Below are 22061 nucleotides of genomic sequence, written 5' to 3' on the forward strand. Positions count from 1 at the left end.
CGTACAATAGATATGTGTATGTTTAATTTTGTACCTGCCATGATATTTTCCAAAGTACTTGGACTGTTTTACATTCCTAGCAGCAGTCCACTGATGAAATGTCCACTTCCTCCACTTCCTTGTCAACAATTAATATGGTTCATCTTTTTAAATTTTAATCATTCCAATAGATGTGTAGTAATATCCTATTGTGGCTTTAATTTGTGTATCCCTAATACAAATGATTTGAGCATTTTCATGCATTTAGTTGCCATCCATCTATCTTCTTTGGTGAAGAAGGGGCACTTCTTTGGTGAAGTGCCCCTTCAAGTCTGGCCCATTCCTTCTGGGTTACTTGTTTTCTCATTAATGAATTTTAAAGTTCTTTCATATTATAGTTACAAATTCTTTATGAGAAATATGTTTTTCAAACAATTTCTCCAAGATTTATCTTTTCATTCTGTTTCCTAATTTACTGAATGTATGAAATGATGCACACATTCACAACCTATTAAGAATGAGTCAAAAAGTATTTTATAAACTATACACTCTCAGACAAATACATGGTACTGATTATTCATTATTATTAAACCCCTCATTGATGCAGTTGATTATATTTTTTGCAGAAACTGAAAGACGAAGGCACTATTTTCAACCACCCCAGGATTTAAGATAGCCTGTTATGAATGTCCACATCCCCACGAAAGAGACATTATACTACTCTGCTTTCTTGTCTTTCTTAAGCAGTAAATCAGTTAGAGGAGATACAGTCTGACTTCTTCCTCAAATTTAATAGAGAAAGCTACCTCTTTCTAAATTACTGCATGTTTTAGCTTGTTTGGTGTGGTGTGGTGTGGTTTTGCCCACTTCCTTGCTACAGCTCTTCAGTGGAGTGGATATGCATCCAATCACAAAGAAAAAAGCTAATAATGCATGCTGCTGTCTGACCACAGAGTTGGATAATGCTTTCTCTATTCCTCCTGAGTGAAGGATCCTGAATCTTAACTCTAACTGAGCTACACAACAACCTGTTGGCTAAGCAAAAGAATTGTCCAAAGACAGCTGTGTTTTCATCCCGATTATGCCTCATGCCAAATCCTGAGTACTTCTAAATATTAGGGAAGCCAAAGGACTAATTCTGGGTCCATGCATGTCAAGCAAGGCAGGAAAAAGAAAATTCAAGTGCAAAAATAAAGAGATTTAACCTTCATTAAATCACATATACACAGAAGACAATAAAGTGAAATGAACCCTAGAGTCAGAAAGACCCAGCTCCACTGCTTGCTGGCTACTGACTTTATTGAAATTATTTAATATCTAGCCTTATTCTTTTCAAGTATAAAATAGAGATAACAGTGGTACTTATTTCACAAACTATTGTGAGGATGCAATTATGTAATATGTAGAAGCAAGTTCTGGCATATGATTAATAGTATCTCCTGGCTTTTTTTTAAAGATTTATTTATTTATTCAGAGAGAGACAGAGAGGCAGAGACACAGGCAGAGGGAGAAGCAGGCTCCATGCAGGAAGCCCAACGTGGGACTGGATCCCGGGTCTCCAGGATCACACCCTGGGCTGCAGGAGGCGCTAAACCGCTGAGCCACCAGGGCTGCCCTATCTCCTGGCTTTTTAAAAATTATTATTACTCACTGCCTTTTCTAATATTGCTCACCTTCTGCTCCAGATATTTTGCTTTCCGTGTGTGAGTGTGTGTGTGTGTGTGTGTGTGTGTGTGTGTTATGGGTAATAATTTGAGATCCCTGGGTTTTTCAGTTTTCTTTTTGTGCCTACCTACAAAGAAAGTTAGTGCTTATTCATTATCTGTGTCCATATTTGCTTTGTTTTAGACAGAAGGAAGGGATGCTCAAAACTGTCCTTCATTAATAATTAATAGGGCAGATAATGGCACAGATCATGTCAAACATTTGGTAGCATGTGATAAATTACCTCAGAGCACCAAGGTCTATGGAGGAGCAGAATTTGCCATCCCCAAGATGCTAACATCTTCTATTTTGACTGGGCACCTGGAGAAGACATGCACCCATCACTTCTATTAAAGTCATTTGAGTTACCCTATGGGTCACAGAATCTGATTTCTGGGAAGATTTTTAAAACTCACTTCAAACAATAAACCAAATCCAGGCACACATAAAGTTAAAAAGATGGATAAAGAAAACCACTCAGTGGTGACGGAGTTTATCTTTATGGGCATCACTCAGGACCGTCAGCTGCAGATCATCTTCTTTGTGATTTTCCTCCTGGTCTACCTAGTCAATGTAGTGGGGAACATTGGTATGATCATCTTGATCATAGCAGATACTCAGCTTCACACACCCATGTACTTTTTCCTCTGCAACCTCTCTTTTGTTGACCTGGGCTACTCCTCAGCCATTGCCCCCAGGATGCTGGCTGACTTCTTAACAGAGCACAAAGTCATCTCCTTCTCTAGCTGTGCCACCCAGTTTGCGTTCTTTGTAGGTTTTGTAGATGCTGAGTGCTATGTCCTGGCCGCCATGGCCTATGACCGTTTCGTGGCCATCTGCCAACCCCTCCACTATGGCACTCTCATGTCCAAGCGAGTCTGCTTGGCCCTCATGCTGGGCTCTTACCTGGCCGGCCTGGTGAGTTTAGTGGCCCATACTTCCCTCACCTTCAGTTTGAGCTACTGTGGTTCCAATATTATCAACCACTTCTTCTGTGAAATCCCACCACTCTTAGCCCTCTCTTGTTCAGATACCTACATCAGTGAGATCTTGCTGTTTAGCCTGTGTGGCTTCATTGAATTCAGCACCATTCTTATCATCTTCATCTCCTATGCTTTCATACTCATCGCAATCATCAGAATGCGCTCAGCAGAAGGCCGCCTTAAGGCTTTCTCCACCTGTGGGTCTCACCTCACTGGCGTCACCCTTTTTTATGGCACAGTCATGTTTATGTACCTGAGGCCAACATCCAGCTACTCCCTGGACCAAGACAAGTGGGCCTCTGTGTTCTACACTATTATCATCCCCATGCTGAATCCCTTGATCTACAGTTTACGGAACAAGGATGTGAAAGCTGCTTTCAAAAAACTAATTGGAAAAAAACCTCAAGAATAACAAAATATGAAGATTTCTTATCACTACAGGTAATTGATAGAGATATAAGGGTGGTGGTAGGAGATAGGAAATGCTACTTTCCTAATAAACGCTACTGAAGCTACTATCTACTTGTATCAATCTTTAATTCTGTAGGGTTTCCTATAACCCTTAATACTCTGAAATGAAGGAAATATAAGTTACTATTTTTGAAAGGCATGCTGAGCAAGATGCATCTGTTTTTTTACTTGACTTTGGCTCACTCATTGCTTAGAAATGGAGACACAACTTGAATAGGGGACTATTTATTTAATAGTCAATTACTGTAAAGCATATTTTTTCAGGGTTATGAGGAATTAACAGATCCAAACATTGAAAATTTCTCTACATTAAAAACAATTCAGAGAAAATGTAGTTAAATATGTGGGGAATGGAACTGGTATGAGAGATGGCTTAACTCAGCCTAGGAGCTACCCATTCATATACTCAGCAAAAACTTTTAAGTGCCAGATATATGCCAGGTTCTGGAGGATACAAACATAAGAAGTGCATTTGCCAATGAGGAGTTTATTTTGCTTCCAGTTACTGTATTATCTCTCTGATACTATTACCATCAATAACTAAATAATGGGCTATGAAAACCCCAAGAATAAGAGCTGCAGACTTAGGTTCTGCTGCTAACTGGGTATGTGAGTTTTGACAAGACCCTTCTCTTTGGTGTCCTCAGTTTTCCCTTCAGTCTAGTGGTTGGTTTCACCTGGATCTCTTGGGTCTCCTCTGCCTAATATTTACATATTGTTAACTTCACATATTGACATCATTTTAGCTTTCAGGGAAGCCCAGGGACTCTGGGATCCTAAGAGACATACAATTTCTGAGGCTAATTTTAGCAAGATTGTAATGTCTACAGGATTAGTGTCCTATTCCCATCCCAAATCCCCTATGTCTTCTCTCTCTCTCTTCGATATAAGTTTAGTTTAGCCCTAGCCTTATCCTAGGGTGCTGGGAATCTTCATGATTTCCACCATCCATCATCACTGGGCCCTTATCCAAGAATAGTTTCATTAACCCTGAGGTATCAATGACTGACAATAGAAGAGACCTAACTCCTCTCTGCACATCTCAAAGCTACAAATCTTGAATCAAAAAACAAGTGCATCAGGTATCAACAGCAAGTAAAGGGGGCAGCCTGAGATCAGAGGATAGCTAAGTTTTTCTCAGATATGCTAAAATTCTATCACACCATCAGTTTCTAACACTTCCAAACAATAATGTTCCTATCTCCCACAGCCACCCCAAGGGCAATATAATTATCCTAAAGCATGTAGTATCCCCATTGATCATGAAAAGCACCAGAGTTTTAGGGATAAAAGACCCAAGATTTACTAGGCTTTTTAATGGGTATCATTGTACATGAATTAAAATTAGCCTGATGCAAATATACACAGCCATATCATGAACTTCTGAAAACATATTTCCAATGTCACATTATGAAGAAAGTACAGCAACTATGGACAGGTATAGAACTGGCAGTCCAGAAAGAGTCCAGAGATTTAGCCTTCAGTTTCTTTTTTAAAATAATCTAATGTGAAAATCCACATGATGTGTGAAAAATAATAGATATTTTCTATCTCATTAACTACAAACCAAGTATACATTATAATTAAAAGACTAGTTGCCTTAGAATCAGGAAGAACTTTGAGTCCCATTTCTGCATTTCTACTCAGTGATGTCCCTGCTGGAGGATTACTTTTTTTTTTTTAATTTGTTGTATTCAGTCAAAGTTAATGATAGAATCAAAAAGTGATCCAAGAGCTATGCTTTCTACTTTAATGGCAAATATTCAAAAATCCCTCATGTAAATTCTATTATTTTCTTGCTCTGACTAATGGCAAGTTACCTAATCTCTATCAGACTGTTTCTTCATCTATTAAATGAGAATAATAATGCTTACCTTCTAGCATTTTTCAAAGGATATGCTGTAATCTCTGTAAAGAATCCATCACATAAAAGATAATTAATAAACTTTAGTTGCTTCTATTTTTCCTTCATTTATATCTTAGATATCTATAATTCTGCTATTGATGTGATGCAGTATAATGAGGAAACTGTTTTTTTCTCATGTAATTGATAGTGAAAGTACACATATCAATCTATAATAGTGAGAGGAAAATGGATAGAAGTTGGGTCAACTTAGTGTTCATCCTACTCCCAGCAATAATCATGTCAGATAAATACCCTCGGGTCTCTGCAGCTCAATCTCTTCATCAATAAAGTGAGAATGAGTATTTACACCTTCTCAATTCTATTAGTTTGCTCAAATAAGTAATAAATAAATAAATGCCTTATGTTTGGAAAGGCCTGAATTATCTTCCATACATTAACTACTTTGCCCAGTGATAAAACCATAGCAAAGGTAAATATATCAATCATGTTCTCTAGAATAGACTATAAAAGTCACATGAGTAGGTATTTTCTCCAACCAACAAAGACTTGGCACTCATTCTACTGGGAACTTTGAAAAGCAAAGATTGATGTAAAAGTGATTAAGAGGGGAGATGTCAGAGTGAGATAAAGCTGAGATTAAATTCTTCTGCTGCTGCTTTCAAGCGATGTGACTTCAGTTGAGATTTTTTTTTAAAACAATCTGTGCTTAACACCTGGTGGACAATATGTAAATTACATATATATCCTGGCTTCATGGAATTGGCATACATAAAGAAATAAAATAAATGCAAATGTCTTGTGCTACAGGAGGAAAACTACCAAGAGAAGTGCAGACAATATGCTATAGGGATTCACACTTGAAAAACAACATTTCTTCCTGGGAGATTAAGGAATTTTCATGGAGAAGGGAGCATGTGAGTTATTTTGGGAAGCAGGGCCCAGAAATTAAAGAGAGAAGCAAATGAAGTGGGGAATGGCAGAAGAAGAAAAAAAAAAAAAACATAGTAAAGAAAGGCAAAGAGCTTGGAAACCAGGGGACATTTCCACAGGTTATTTTGCCTGGGTGTCTGTTAGGATTGGTGGTAAAGCTGAAATGTAGGTCAAGACTGCACACTAATTTAGGAAATGGCAATTTATTGCTTGGAGAGTAGGAAGCTTGTCATTTGTGATTCAAGAAAAGGTTCTTCTTTGTTCCTTGACATTCTGTCCCTTATCCATCAGCAGACCAACCTTTGGGGAAGCCAGTATAACAACATGGCCTTTATATTGGTAAATTCAAGTTGATTCTGGCAACTTCAGAAAGGTTTGGTGACATAAGATGGCATGTTCTTCTTAATGGAGCTTGGATGAAACTCATAGTTGGTTTTATAGCTGGTCTTCTCCCAGGGGAGGAATCCAAGCTGAAGTCTCTGCCTTCAATCTCTGCCTTAGAGAGAACACCTGGATCACAAGGATCTGAGATTTCTCATCTGCCCCATAATTATCCTTCTCCCTTAACTCAGGAGTTATGACATGACCAAAGTCCTTTGCTTAGCATTCCAGGCCCTCCCCCTTAAACCACCTCTCTGATATTCCTTCCTGCTATCTTTGAGCAACAGATTCTCCAGCAAAACCATTTCTTTAATGGTCCTCCAATTTTTCTACCTATGTATCCTTCTAAATCCCCTCCCCTCTCTCCTCTGTGCTTCCTTAATAGTCCCAGCTGCATATCTCAGGACATCCAAATTCTTCTCTTCCTTCAAGGACCAGCTCAAACATTACTCCTTGAAATGCCCTGTATCTGAGCTATTAGACTGGGAAAAAAAAAAATACCACTCTTCTGAACAGCAGCCTTTAATTTATAATTTCCTTATGGATGTGTGTGTAGATATTATAGTTATGCACATGCATGTGCAAATGTGTCTAAGGCAGACACTATAAAAAATGTACCTGAATTGCCCCATACCAATAATGAGGTTAGGATGGACACTGAAGGAACAGCATGCTTATGAAAAGAAAGGTGTGAACTGGAGGGTATTATGCTGAGTGAAATAAGTCAATCAGAGAAGGACAATCATCATATGGTTTCACTCATACATGGAATAAAAGAAATAGTGAAAGGGATTATAAGAGAAAGGAGGGGAACTAAATGGGAAAAATTAGAGACAGAGACAAACCATGAGATATTCTTAACTTGTAAACAAAGGGTTGTGGAAGGGAGGTGGGTGGTGGGGATGGGGTGACTGGGTGATGGGCACTGAAGAGGGCATTTGATGAAATTAGCACTGGTGTTATAATATATGTTGGCAAATTGAATTTAAATGTAAAAAATATTTTTTAAAAGGCATGAAATGAACCATTTGTTGGCTAGACTGCTTCTAACAGCTATATGCACTGTGAAAACGTGCAGCCACATGAGGGCTCTGGAAGCAGCTGTACTGGGATCTGTGTGTTTAACTCTGTTTGACTGAGTGTTAATGAGAAGAATAGGTTGCTGGAGTAAGGGTCCATGATAAAATCAACACTGTGAATGGCATCCACACATGACATCTGAAGATCTACATTTTCGGCTTCATCTTAACCATCTCCTTCCACATCCCACCTCCCAGAAGAAGTTCAAATCACATTGAACTCAAGGATATTGTGAAATCTCTCCCTTTGTATACTTTTGCTAATGACAGTCCTATGCCTCAAAAGCCACTAATCCACCTAGAAAACACTGTTTTATGTCTCAAATCAATCATCACTTCTGTAAATTATTCCTGGACTCACCCCTTCTAATCTGCAAAATGGCACCACTAATACCTACTCACGAAGTTGCAATGAGAACGAAAGATAGTCTAAATGTGGCCAGTTGTCCCTCCTGTGAAAGGCAGTTTTGTTTTTTCCTATTATCTTGAAGTAGGTATCAGTACTGCTACTTCTCACTCTTAAAAATGTCCTAGTTTAGGGGATCCCTGGGTGGCTCAGTGGTTTGGCGCCTGCCTTTGGCCCGGGGCACGATACTGGAGTCTGGGAATCGAGTCCTGCGGCGAGCTCCCTGCATGGAGCCTGCTTCTCCCTCTGCCTGTGTTTCTGCCTCTCTCTCTGTCTCTCTCTCTCTCTCTGTCTATCGTGAATAAACAAATAAGTCTTTTTTAAAAAACGTCCTAGTTTAGATATTGAAATATAAGAAAAACCTAAGTAGTTTATTTAAGCACTTTGGGGTTTAATAAATGGTGGCTTTCCTCTGTGCTAGGTACATACTCCTTTAATATAAAAGCTTACTTGATAGACTGTGAAACATTAAGGTAGTCTCATTTTTTTGTCCTTAAGTCCTGGCATATCATAAGTGAGTAACAAATGCTCATTGAACAAATGAATGATCATGCCTTCCTGGACTAGAGAACTACCAGAACCTGGTCCCAACTCTGGGCCTCAGGTAACCTGCCAAAGATACACATAAGATCTTGAAATTCATAGGACAAAATTATTGGCCCTATATTTTAAGATGATGAAGCCAGAGTTACGAAAGTTTAAATGGTATGCGAATGTGCTCTTGGCTTATAATTAGTAGAGCTGGGATTGAAACAAATAAAAATATTTGTTAAAATAAAATAAAAATATTTTAATTTTTTTTAAGATCTTATTTATTCATAAGAGACACACAGAGAGAGAGAGAGAGGCAGAGACACAGGCAGAGGGAGAAGCAGGCTGCATGCAGGGAGCCCTACATGGGACTCCATCCTGGGTCTCCAGGGTCACGCCCTGGGCCTAAGGCAGGCGCTAAACCGCTGAGCCACCCAGGGATCCCCGAAACAAAATTTTTAAATTTTTAACCTGGTGTTCCATAAAATAGGAAAGTGTGCAGCCTTAAAGAAAATGACAGGCATAATCAGAACTGGGGAACCCAAATAAAGGTCTGGTTTGCAGCTATATTAAGTTTTATGATTTGATTAAATTGATTATTAGGGATTTAGACAGGATTGTAGTGTGAAGCATCTGTTGAAAGGTTAACATTTGGGCAGCCCCGGTGGCTCAGCAGTTTAGCGCCGCCTTCAGCCTGGGGTGTGATCCTGGAAACCTGGGATCGAGTCCCACGTCGGGCTCCCTGCATGAAGCCTGCTTCTCCCTCTGCCTGTGTCTCTGCCTCTCTCTCTCTCTCTGTGTCTCTCATGAAATAATAGATAAATAAAATCTGAAAGAAAAAGAAGGAAGAAAGAAAGAAGAAAGAAGAAAGAAAAAGAAAGAAAGAAAGAAAGAAAGAAAGAAAGAAAGAAAGAAAGAAAAGAAAGAAAGCTTCACATTTGCCTATGACCACAGTGAGCTGAATCTTTGCAAAATCACATGGACTGGATGAGTCACTATAACCTGAAGAAGCAAGGGAAAGAGGCAAGATAGGAGATAATATCAAAGAAATAAGTGACTTTCAGATCATGCTGAAAGAATAGTATCGAGGAAGAATGATCAGTTTCACCATGACTTTCTTCCCATTCAGTATTTTACAATCCTCATACTTCTTGACTGGAATTAATGTTTTTCATTTCGAGGGGAAAGATAACTCATTGAGAAAGCTGGTAACATGATCTATGACAAGAGTGTGCATTATATTCTGTATACCTAAAGTGACATTAAAACCTTTCAGCATCGCATTATTCTTAAAGTAAATCAATCAAATCCAAAAAGTGAAACAATAAAAACATTTCAGAAGAAATTCTGACAGATTTATGATATATAAATTCAATAATAAACTTATAATAAGTCTATTCCAGAGAGGACAGAAGTAGCCAAGATGTAGATAGAGACATGATTTATTGATACTTAAAGATGATCTAATCCGACAACAATCTCATTTTGTAAATGAAAAAAGTGAGGTTTACAGAAATGGAATGATTTCTGCATATTAATATAGCTAAATTAAAACCTGAAATTATAACTTTATTATCCTCATTCCAAATATAGTCTCTTATGCTACACAATAATACTGATTAATCAAGCACTGAGAGAATGTAGCTCATAGCAAAAGTTCATTTTCTAATATTTTGTTTACTCTAGGCTTTAGTTTTATTTCAATATGAACAAAGTACTAGTTAGTACATTTCCTAGATATGCTGTTATCTCGTTACTGTGATCCTAAAAAAAATGTAGGAAGGAAATAATTCAGTAAGACATTTGATGTTGTGAAGGACCAATAATTGCTGAGTTCACATTATTTGTGTTAATCTTAAAATTGTTATTTGTTCTAGCGATGATCGTAACATATAGGACATAGAATTATCAGTTAAAAGTCTTTAAGTGTTACATTTTCCTTTTCTGTCAAAAGAAGCAAGCCTAGAAAAAGAATAAAGCTTGCATGAAAAGGTCTAGTTGGATGGGAAACAAACTGAGGGTTACTGGGGTGGGGGAGAAGAAAGACAGGGTAACTGGGTGATAGGCGTTAAGGAGGGCATGTGATATGATGAGCAGTGGGTGTTATATGCAACTGATGAATCACTGAACTCTACCTCTGAAACTAGTAATACAGTATAGTTATAGAATTTAATTTAAATAAACTTATTTTTAAGTTCTAGCTGGGTGCTAAGATAGGGTATTGCGTTATTATTCTTCATTCACACAACTCCAAGTTACTGATGAAAACAAACTAGTCATAATGAATTGATTAGGTCAAGTAATTGGTCTAAATAAATATTTTTAGAAAAAACACAGAAAAATGTTCACTTTCATTTGTTTACATGTTCTGGCTATGTGTCTTCCCTGTAAGAATGGTTTTGCAATTTTTTCTGCATTTTTAACTAGTTCACTCATTTATAGAGCTGAAAGGTAAGATGGATTAGTCATTTTTGTGAAACAAAAAATAAACTTTCCATTTGTTGTAACTTCAGGCATTTTATGCCCCTTTTTCAAAACTAATTTAAAGCTTCTAAATCACAAATAGCTAACTAAATATGTATTTCTTATTTGATAATATCTGAGAGAATTTTAAATATTACTTTTCACTTTCAATTGTCCAGAAGAAAGTTAATTAGAAGTATGTGTTTCTAATCCTCATTCACATACTAAGCAAATATATTATGTATAAAGTCATTTCTTTATCAAGGAAAATATGCAAGAAAAGCACCCCACTATGTAATGAATTTGACTAGTTGGTTAGTGATTTTGCTTTTTACTTTTTAAATCAATTTTAAACCAGTGAAGTCCTCTTTACCTATTTCATCAGAGATGCTTCACTTAACTGATTGCGTATGACCTTCATATTTAGATGGAAGAAATAGTTGCATTTTAGTTGTTGAATATATGTGAAAGTGAGTTATACTCCTTTTATTTTATTTTAAATTGTAAAACAGCAAGTGAGAAAATTTTGGAAATAAGGTATCTAACTTAATAACATGTTAATCAAAAGCCATATTTAAGCTTATTAAGTATAATAATGCTAAATTATTTTTTCTATTCTCTTCATTCAAAAAAGTAATTCTTTTTTAGAGACACCACTGGTGCAAAGCTTCAAAACACAGGAAATATTCATTTTCACAAATTTGTGAGATCATATATATATGTACACACACATATATATATTCAGAATATATTATATATTCTGTCTACATAGTAATCAGAAAACCTTTCAAAAAGTAAGTTGTGTCATATCACCCTCCTTCATAATACTTACATTTTACTAAGAATAAATCTTTACTCCTTACTTCTGAGATAACTGCATGGTCTGACTGCTGTATGAAAATTAAATGAAGTAATATTTTGATAGATTTGTTACAATGCAGGGCTATATGTAAAGGGGTCAAAATTGGTCTCAGAGCTGGTTTCCCTGTAAACTACAAAATTAGGACAGATGTGAAATGTTACATCCAAAAACCTTTATCTGAAGTTCTTTATTTGAGTTAAAAATTCAGAATGTTTCTCTATATGAAGATGCTTTAGATCCTCCAGACAGTAGTAAGATATTTCATCTTAGTCATAATTTCGAACATTAATTTCAGTTAGTCTATGATTTTAGAGAACCAAGATTTCTCAGGGAGTAAGAAAATAGTCATGCAACAAAAGGAGTTGTTTTGACACATTAAAGCCATCATTTGTCTTTGGGGCAGATATGTTTCTTGTTGAGTTTGCAGCTAAATTTATGTGTCCTTTATGAATGGCAAGAGAAACATTGACTGTACAAGGTCTTATTTATTGTCTAATTTAATATTCAGAAGTCAGTTATCTTACTAACAGCTTAAGGGTCCCATTAAGACCCCTCATGTCCTCCGTTTTGCAATAGCTCTCCTTAAAGCTCCTTTCACATCCTGGTTCCTTAGGCTATAGATCAAGGGGTTGAGCATGGGTGTGATCACAGTGTAGAACACGGCAATGATCTTGCCCCCAGCCCTGGAGGACTTCGACTGGGGTCTCATGTATATGAAGATGGCAGTTCCATAGAATAAGGCCACCACTGTCAGATGGGAGACACAAGTGGACAGTGCCTTGTGCCTCCCAGAGGCTGACCGTATCCTGAGAACTGATAGAAGGATTCGGGCATAGGAAACAACAATGAGGAGAAAAGGGATGAAGACAATGATGATACTAAAGATAAAAACAACCAGCTCTGTAAATGAGGTGTCAGTGCAAGCTAACCTCAAGACAGAAGGAACCTCACAAAAAAAGTGATTCAGGACATTGGGCCCACAGTAGGGCAAACTCAAGGTGAGGACATTGATAACCATGGAACTCAGGAAGCTACTGGACCAAGAAATGGCTGCCAATTGGACACAGATGCTTTGGTTCATAATGACAATATAATGGAGAGGATGACAAATGGCTACATATCTGTCATAAGCCATGACCCCAAGGAGAACACATTCAATCATTCCAAAGGAAAGGGAGAAGTACATCTGAGTAGCACAGCTAGAGAAGGGGATGGTCTTTTTTCCCATCATGTTGGACAGCATTTGTGGGACATTGGTGGATGTGTAGCAGATGTCCAGAAAGGACAAATTAGTAAGGAAGAAGTACATGGGGGTTTGGAGACGAGGTTCTATCTGGATAATAGTGATAATTATAATATTCCCCACAACTGTTAATAAATAGAAGAACAAGAACATAATAAAAAGAATGAGCTGCATCTTTGGCTGAGATGACAGCCCCAAGAACACAAACTCAGTCACAGTGAAGTTTGTTTTTATCATATGCATTTTTCAGGCCACCTCCCTCTCACAGGATCATCTACCTGAAGACAAACATCAGATGTCCTATATCTATAAGCACAGTGTCAGAAAGTCAAGACATAAGTAAGAAAGATTTCAAGTAATCTTGATCTGAAATTATATCTTGAATATCTGAGATGTACTATAAATGGAAAGCTTTTCTTCTACTTTTGGAGGGCATATTCTCTTGATGAGATTAAGAATTTCACATTCAGGGATGCTTGGGTGGCTCAGCAGTTGAGTGTCTGTCTTAGGCTCAGGGCATGATCCCGGGGTTCTGGGATCTTGTCCCTCATGAGGCTCCCTGTGGGGAGCCTGCTTCTCCCTCTGCCTATGTCTCTGCCTCTCTCTCTATACCTCAGATGAATAAATAAATAAAAGCTTTTTTAAAAAAGTAATTTCACATTCAAACTGAGTTAAGCAGATATTCTTAACTTTTCTCCAAGAATATGCTCTTTTGGCTCTTCATAATCTTTCCAAAACCTATTTATTCTTCATTCTTCAAAGCTTTACTCATGGCTCATCTCTTTAAAAAGATCAGATTATGTCTTTGCTCCACATCTAACAACTGAGCAGCATGATGTAGAAATTAATTTAAAAAATAGTGAAAGGCACTACTCCATGTGCTAACCTAAGAATAAAAGCAGGAACAGCAGCCTGTGCTTGTTTTCTATCACTCTGATGCAATCTTCCCATGCTTGGACATCCTGATACCCTAAAGAACAAAGACTGCATACACCACCAAAAAAACCAGTCACAGGTCACAATAATGGCCAGTTCCACCAGCTTCACCATTTCCATACTGTGGGGTCTTGGAGAATTTCATCATACATAAAATGGGAATAATTGTTAGATTAATAGGGATAAATTTTTTGCAGATTAAATAAATAATGTATATAAAGAATTTAGGACAATGTCTACATGGAGGAAATAATGCATATAAAACATCTATTATTAATAGTTCTATTAATGTACAGTGAAGAGCTACATTTATCTAAAATTTGCTTCTCTAATAAAACCTATTTCAGAGAAATATTAATAAAAAGAATCAAGACAAGTTAAAGTTACCAGGTCTATTCATTGAGAACCTCTTAGCCCCCTCCCTGTGTCTACTTTAATAAATTTATTTATGCACCGACTTAGCATGTTCAGTTAACTGACTTGCAGCCATGAGCAGATTAAAAGCAGTGACTGAAGACTGATGTAGGGTAAGGAAGAGTCCTAGAGGTAGGCACCATTACAGCAGCCAGAGGAAGCTGCCAATCATTCATTTGCCCATTTGTTCATCCTTTTTTTTTTTTTTTTTGGTCTTCTTTCTTTTTTATTCTTTCTTTCAAAAATCTCTTTGTGATAATCTAGTATGTACCAGATGCTGGGTATATACTAGTAAACACAACAGGCATTTTCAATAGTCTCAGAGCTTATAACCCAGTGGAAAGTTGTGATGAAGGTAACAGTTCCATCCCTTGATAGCAAAGGGGATGTTATCAGGAAGACATTTAAGAACCAAATAGTTGCAGGTCATGAAAAAGACTACTTTATGCAACACATCCTTTCTCAAATAACATCGATTTGCATGTAATATATTTTAGAGGGCTTTCTTATGGGGTACCTGGGTGGCTTAGTTAGTTAAGTATCTGCCTTTGACTCAGGTCATGATCCCAGGGCTGTGGGATGGAGCCTCTTGTGGGACTCCCTACGCAGTGGGGAGTCTGCTTCTCCCTCTTCCCCTGCCCCTTCCCACCCCAACTCTTAAATAAATAAATAAAATATTTTTTAAAAATAAGGTGTTATCTTATATTTTGATTTAATCAGGGTTTTTCAAATCTAATAATGCAGTGAAATGATACAATTAAATTATCAACAATCTGCGGTCCAGGGATAAAGGAGTGATGGGCCTGGAAAGAGAGGGGAGAGGTTAGGTCACAGCCCTATTTTCTCTAGAAGCATCAGGAAAGGGAGTGAACAGAAGGATATAGAGCTCCTGTCAAGCCCTTCAAACAGCACTAACCAAGTTCTGCTGCAAATAAGAAATGTTTTGGTGATTTTAGCAGTGATTATAATGACAATAAATGATATCCACAATGAGTTTTTCAGTTGACAAGGTGGCATATAATCAGGAGATCACATCATTGGTAGTGAAATACACAGAATCCGCCACTGGAGAGCAAGAGGACATGTCTGGTTCCACTATGTGCCAGCACGGAATACTTTGCACAAATCACAACACCAACCTGTGCCCAACCATCCTCATCTGTACAGGGCAGGCAGAGTGGCTTCATCAGAAGTGATACACAGGATAAATGAGATAATGCACGAAAAGTACCTAAAACAGAGTCAGACATATACAGTAAAGGCTCAATATATGTTAACTATTATCATTATGATCCATGTGATATGAAGTGAACAGATCATAAATTATTGGCATTCCCCACCCACTCCCCTATAGGCCAGGGAGACTAAGTCTTTGAGACAGTAAACAACTTGTCCTAAATCACTGAATTACTGAATCTATATGCAAGCACCTGCAACATGTGTGTGTATATAGCTATTTCTACAGTAATAAAACCACAAATGCAATAGTCTTGGTCTTCTAGGCATGAATGTATGTGTAGAATTGTGTTCACATAAAGGAACGTAAATATATTGATTCAACATTTAAACACTCTATATTTTGAAGCCTCAATAGAGGAGGATATTCCCTTAGTTCCCGTAAATAAAAAGGTTGCCTCAAAGAACATTTTTAGTAACTTGATGGCTGCTGCTGAAAGTGAGTTAGAACCCATTCTGTTGTCAGTTTCCAGGTTACAAATTTGTTTCTGTTCCTATCAGAACACAGAGTTATAAATCCATTATAAGGATAAAAGGAATAAAGACACTTTTGTGGATAAATGTATCTCCCACAATAAGAGGCAAATTCACCAAATTAAATGCAAGTTGAAAAAGCCCTTAATGGATTATAATTACCTGTAAATTCTATACAGCCATTTCAATCAAGCAACCAACACCTAGTTAGCTGCACACTCTCCATCTTACCTCACAAGGCAAAAGCTACCATTGCCATATGCCTCTTCCAACCTGTCTGCCTGGAAAACTCATATTTGATTATTTAAATGTTCGAATTGTTTAATGTAAGCATACAAGCATCCTCTTGGAAGCTCTCCCTAATCTAATTCATCCAGACAGAATTAATCAGAATCCCTTCTGCTGAATCATTTCCATCCTTTGAACATACTCGATTACTGTACTTATATGTGTGTGTGTGTGTGTGTGTGTGTGTGTGTGTGTGTGTGAATGAAAAGTTATGAGTCTATCTCTTCAATTGACTTTGGCTTTCTAAGGATCCTTTCATGTTTATTTATGTTGTCCCATTCCTTAGAACATAATAAGCACTGTTAAACATTGATAAAAACTCAGATAAGCTGATTCTATGTCCTATTTTTCTGAAGTTTTAAACTCAGATTAAAAATAATTTCAACCTCATGGTAGCCATAATTTCAGTCAAAGAATATGGTCCTGCAAAATCATTTACTCTCTAATTGCTTCTTTTTCTAAAGAGCACTGTCTGGCTCAAAAAGCCATCTAATTCAGTATTGGCGGGGAGGTGGGTGGCAGGGAAGAGGGGAAATGATTAATGTCACTTCATGCCAAGAAGGTACTACGTGTGCTAACAAATTTTACACAAGCTCAGGTTACTCTGGCATCATATAGACACAGTATATCAGGCATCTTATGTATTCACAGAAAAATGACTCCTTTTTCTGTCTGCAAGTCACAGGAAACAATCTAATATATATTTTATACAAAACTAAAGAGTTCTAATGTTCCTTCATAAATTCAGGATGTTAAAAAGCTAAACCTTTAAAAAGCTAAACCTTTAATCTTTGTAATCTAGATAATTTATAAACAACTGAATACGCTGTTTTCTCCAACTTGTAGTTAAATTGTTTATTAAGTTTGGTAAATAGATTTGATATATAGCAACGATATTTCTGGTCTTTGGTAATATCTCCTTTTTCCAGGATAAGTTTGCAAGGCACCCTCATGTAGGCATAAAAATCAACCTGAATATGAATTATATCTCCACCAGCTCTCTGCTGGGTCAGTTGGGTAAGTTTCTAAACTTTTCCAAGACTCTTTATCGCCTAGATTAAGTGGGAACTATATTAGTACCTAAGATTAAAGATTATTTAATTGGTTACATCAGAAAGTCCATGTAGCAGTTTTGGCAGAGTGAGAACTTAGGAAATTATAGCTCACAATGTTATATAAACGTCCGGTTTATTCAGTTTGCTCTAAATATACTTGTAGTCTGAGAGCAGAAAGACATAATTATATTGGAAGTTACTTACAACATCACTGTAGAAACATTTAGAGCCTACACAAACTCATACAATCCCTACGTGTGTGTCATAATGCCATAATTTGTGATGTCTTTTCATTCATTATCAGTTCATCAATTAACAAGATTTATTGTTAAAAATTAATTTAAGGACTAAGAATCTTAAAAATTAAGAAGACTAAAGATAGCATCCTAATCCTGTTTCCTACCTCGTTAAGGAAAAACATTAGGAAAAGCTACCAGGAAGACTTTAAATATTTTTCCTATGAATCCATTACTGACTTTTGAAAATTATCCTAGAAAAGGAGTGATTGTTTTTTTTATAAAAGCAGAACTTGCAGTGTTTACAAATTGCACTATAGTTGATAATTTACCACTTACTGTGAATTAGTTTCACAAAGCCTTTTAAACAAACAGGGGGATTTACTTTTGATGCAGCATGGAAGAGAAGGAGGAAAATATGAAAGCAGGGGCTCCTGGGAGGCCATGCTCTGAGAGGAGGCCAACTCCACACATGGGTAAGAATGCCATGATGGCAAATATCATAACACAGGTTAACAAATTGGTATATTCAGCACAGGCAATCAGAAAACCCCTCCACCCCAGCGGCAAAATAAGCTTTCTCTATCAGAAAGAAAAAAATCCACAAAAAACAAAAAAAACAAAAACAAAAACAAAAACACTAACTGCTATATATTATATGACTTTCTTAGATCCTTTGCTAATAATAAATAACATTTTTACAACTCCAAAATATATTTTAAAGATCAGAGAAGCTATACAGCTTTCTCAGAGTATTTAACAGAACCATGACTGGACTTTAGTCTACTTAATTCTAAATTATTTTATTTAAATAACTGGTAGTTTTATTTTACTATTTCTTTTACATCTCAGTAGACAATTGCAATCATAAGCACAGCAGATAAAACATACCCTAAAGTGAAAGCAATGTATGGAAATAATACCTGTCCTCACCACATACTCATGTACACAAAAACCCATAAAAGGCAGCAGACGTAATATCCATGAGCAAAAAATCTAATTCCATGGAGATAAAAATAAATCTCTTTTTATTATAACCACAAATGAGATAGTACTATGATCCAACTCAGCCCTTTTATAGACAAAAAATAAAGATAATGAATACATACACAGTGCAATCCCTAAGTCATCTGAGTTTTCTCACTTTAGGAGCTTCGGCTGAACTTTGTAGATTCTTGAGGGATAATGTCCCAGATCAGTAATTAAAACTTAATTATTTGTTCTGAGGGATTCCTGGTTGAGGCATTTGTTGGTTGCACTCCCTCTTCTTCCTCCCCTGCATATGACCTTGTACCATGGTTAAAGTGACCCTTCCAAGTGACCTGGGTGTCCTCATCCTTCAGAATTGCCTAATACTGGTAATCATGAATATGAGTGTATTCATCACAAGAAGAGAAAAACCTAAGAAGCAGAGTTCAGAGACCAAACGCAGAGTCATTTCCCTGGAATCTATTGGAACTTAGAGATGATAATGATGCTAGTATGCTCTCAACTATGCACATAGCAAATTTTGAACCCTACATTCCTTTCTCCCAGATCATAGCAAACTCTGGAAGCATCTCCTATTGCATAGTAACAATACACAAACTATTTATAAGGGCACAGTAGAGCCAGCATGGGAACTTCCTAGATGTGACCTCAAACATACCACTTCATTTTCCTGCACCTCAGCTTATTTATCTTTAAAATGGACATAAAAATATCAGGTGCCTGGGTGGCTGGCTCAATAACTTGACTCTTGATTTTAGCTCAGGGTCATGATCTCAGGGTCAGGAGATCAGGCCCCATGTGGGGCACTGAGCATGGAGTGTGCTTAAGATTCTTTCTGTCCCTCTCCCTCCCCTCCTCTCACACTGTGCTCTCCCTCTCTCAAACAAACAAACAAACAAACAACAAACATTAAAATATCTAGATCACTATATCACTCCCTTTTTATGGAATTACAGGGAGGAAATGAAGAAAAAGAGGAAGAAAACAAAGAAAGAAGACAGAAAAGGAAGGAAGTAAAAAGTTAACATTAATTCAGTCCTCCCGGTGTATAAAGAGCCAGTTGAGCCAAAATCATGCTTCTACATAATGATATCGCTTCATCTGATAATTCTCAAATTTTGAACGGTTGTTGTAGTTTGTTTGGTTTTAATATCAATGCCCAGACCTATCCTGAATCAATTAAATCATAATCCTTGCCAATAGGATTCTGGTATAGGTATTTTTAAAAGTTATCCAGGTGAACTCTTAAAGCCTGATTTTCCACTATTTTTGCTGGAAAAAAAAAGATATGCTTGTGGATTCACACAAAACTAAACCCAAAATATTCAACCTTTTAGGGAGTTCCATATTTTTACTTCTAATTTTTTCCCTACTATATTCAACTTTTAAGAACTGTTGGGTAAAAATAATGTAAAAAGTACTACATCCAAGACTTTTTGGAATGTCCAGTTCTACTTTGCTTTGATTAAACTGGAGACTCCCAGATTAGACCCTTACCGGGTGTCATCCCCTCAGAGTGCATTGACTCCGGAATTGTAATGGAAGCTACCCAGCACGTGAAGGAAAAACAACACATGGAACATATCTGTTACCATATATTTTCTTATTTGAGCCTCACAACTCCAGGAAACAGAGAGGACTCTGCTAGAATGAAATTCAGAAAAAGAAACCACTTTCCTAGGTTTGTGTAGTTCATAAGTGACAAGAAAAACACTTAAAGTTTTCTCACATTAATATGTACATTGTCTAGGGCCATGGTCAGCACAAAGACCTAATAAAAATTCTGGAGGTTTTTTGAAACCATATGGGATCCTATTGATGATATGATGACTGTCTATCTCGGGTCTCTATAGGACCCAAAGACTCCATCAAAAACTTGTTAGAACTAATAAGAAAATTTTTCAGTAAAGCTCCAAGTTAAAAAATCAATATACAAAAATCAGTTACATTTCTATACACTAACAATGAACTATCTGAAAGGGAAATTAAGAAAGCAAAGCAATCCCATTTACCATAGAATCAAAAAGAGTAAGATACTTAGGAATAAATTAGGAATACTTAGGAATACTTAGGAATAAATTTAACAAGGAGGTGAAAGCTCTCTACTCCAAAATCTAAAAGACATTGATGAAAGAAATTGAAGAAGACACAAATAAATGAAAAGATAGCCACTGTTTATGGATCAGAAAGAATTAGATCGTTAAAATGGTTAAAATGGTCCATATTACTGAAAGCAATCTTTAGGGATGCCTGGATGGCTCAGTAGTTAAGCATCTGTCTGTCTTTGGCTCAGGGCATGATCCCGGGGTCCTGGGATTGAGTCCCTAGCAGGCTCCCCAGAGGGAGCCTGCTTCTACCTCTGCCTATGTCTCTGCCTCTATCTCTGTGTCTCTCATGAATGAATAAATAAAATCTTTTTAAAAAAAGCAATCTATAGATTCAGTGTAACATCTATCAAAACACTAATGGCATTTTCCCCAGAATTGTTTTTTAAAAATGTTTTTTAATGCATATGGAGCCATGAAAGACCATAAATAGCCAAAAAATAAACAAACAAACAAAAAACTTGAGCAAGAAGAACAATGTTGTGGCATCGTACTTTCTGACTTTACAACATATTACAGAATACAATAATTGAAGAGTATGGTACTGGAATAAAAACAGACATATACACCAATAGAATAGAATACAGAGCCCAGAAATAAACCCATGCATATATGGTCAACTCATTATCAACAAAGGTACAAAAAAACACACAACAGGGAAAGACAATCTCTTCAAAGGATGTTGAGAAAACTAAATATACACAGGCAGAGGAGTGAAATTAGACTTTTATCACAAACCTTATACAAAAAATCAGCTCAAAATGGATTAAAAACTTAAATGTAAGACCGGAAACTGTAAAGCTCTAGAAGAAAACATAGGGAAAGAGGCTTACCAACATTCTCCTTGCAGATTGGTTTCTGCAATCAGTGCCCCCCAGTGGACATCTGTGATAGATAGAGCATGAGTATCTTCCCGCTGTCCTTTCCAAGAATTGCATCCATATACCTCTCTCAGACTTCCTTCTCACTAAATTTCCAGTCTTATTCTAAATTTTTTTTTAAATTTTTATTTATTTATGATAGTCACAGAGAGAGAAAGAGAGGCAGAGACACAGGCAGAGAGAAGCAGGCTCCATGCACCGGGAGCCCGACGTGGGAATCGATCCTGGGTCTCCAGGATCACGCCCTAGGCCAAAGGCAGGCGCCAAACCGCTGCGCCACCCAGGGATCCCTCCAGTCTTATTCTAAATCTCTGCTCAGTCAATCCACTAGTGACCATTCAAACAGTATAGTACCATCAAACAGATGCACTTCACTCCACCACTCTTTCTATGTTCAGAGGAGTCAACCCATTGTATCCTATTGTTCCCACGCTTGAGAACTTAATTTGTATCCTTAATACTACTACCCACCGAAGTATTTCTTAGAGGAGAGCTCAGTCTATGTTTTAGACTGAGAAAATAAATAGTACCTGCCTGAAATATTCTG

General features: G+C 37.0%; 4 protein-coding genes across 4 annotated transcripts in view; 1 reads left to right on the top strand and 3 right to left on the bottom strand.

Annotated features, from left to right (window-relative positions):
• The window catches only part of LOC140612768 (olfactory receptor 5M11), a 104069-nt gene extending 85377 nt beyond the window's left edge, over positions 1-18692 (bottom strand). The window contains exons 1-2 of the mRNA XM_072790833.1: positions 18648-18692; positions 15389-15480 (exon numbers count right to left, since the gene is read on the bottom strand). The gene's annotated coding sequence lies outside the window, so the exon portion shown is untranslated. The remainder of the gene's footprint in view (positions 1-15388; positions 15481-18647) is intronic.
• LOC140612769 (olfactory receptor 5M3) overlaps positions 1-18695 on the bottom strand; it is a 144931-nt gene extending 126236 nt beyond the window's left edge. The window contains exons 1-2 of the mRNA XM_072790834.1: positions 18648-18695; positions 15389-15480 (exon numbers count right to left, since the gene is read on the bottom strand). The gene's annotated coding sequence lies outside the window, so the exon portion shown is untranslated. The remainder of the gene's footprint in view (positions 1-15388; positions 15481-18647) is intronic.
• On the top strand, positions 2143-3078 carry LOC140613638 (olfactory receptor 5AR1). The gene has a single exon (XM_072792071.1). The coding sequence runs from the start codon at positions 2143-2145 to the stop codon at positions 3076-3078; it is 936 nt and encodes a 311-aa protein (XP_072648172.1).
• Positions 12210-13142, bottom strand: LOC140613428 (olfactory receptor 2G3-like). The gene has a single exon (XM_072791955.1). The coding sequence runs from the start codon at positions 13140-13142 to the stop codon at positions 12210-12212; it is 933 nt and encodes a 310-aa protein (XP_072648056.1).
• Positions 18696-22061: the final 3366 nt, after the last annotated feature.

This window comes from Canis lupus, chromosome 21 (genome assembly GCF_048164855.1).
Source record: "Canis lupus baileyi chromosome 21, mCanLup2.hap1, whole genome shotgun sequence".
In the NCBI taxonomy this organism is placed as follows: Eukaryota; Metazoa; Chordata; class Mammalia; order Carnivora; family Canidae; genus Canis; species Canis lupus.

Coding starts and splice junctions, on each gene's coding strand:
- LOC140613638 (XM_072792071.1), top strand. CDS start 2,143: ATGGATAAAGAAAACCACTCAGTGGTGACGGAGTTTATCTTTATGGGC.
- LOC140613428 (XM_072791955.1), bottom strand. CDS start 13,142: ATGCATATGATAAAAACAAACTTCACTGTGACTGAGTTTGTGTTCTTG.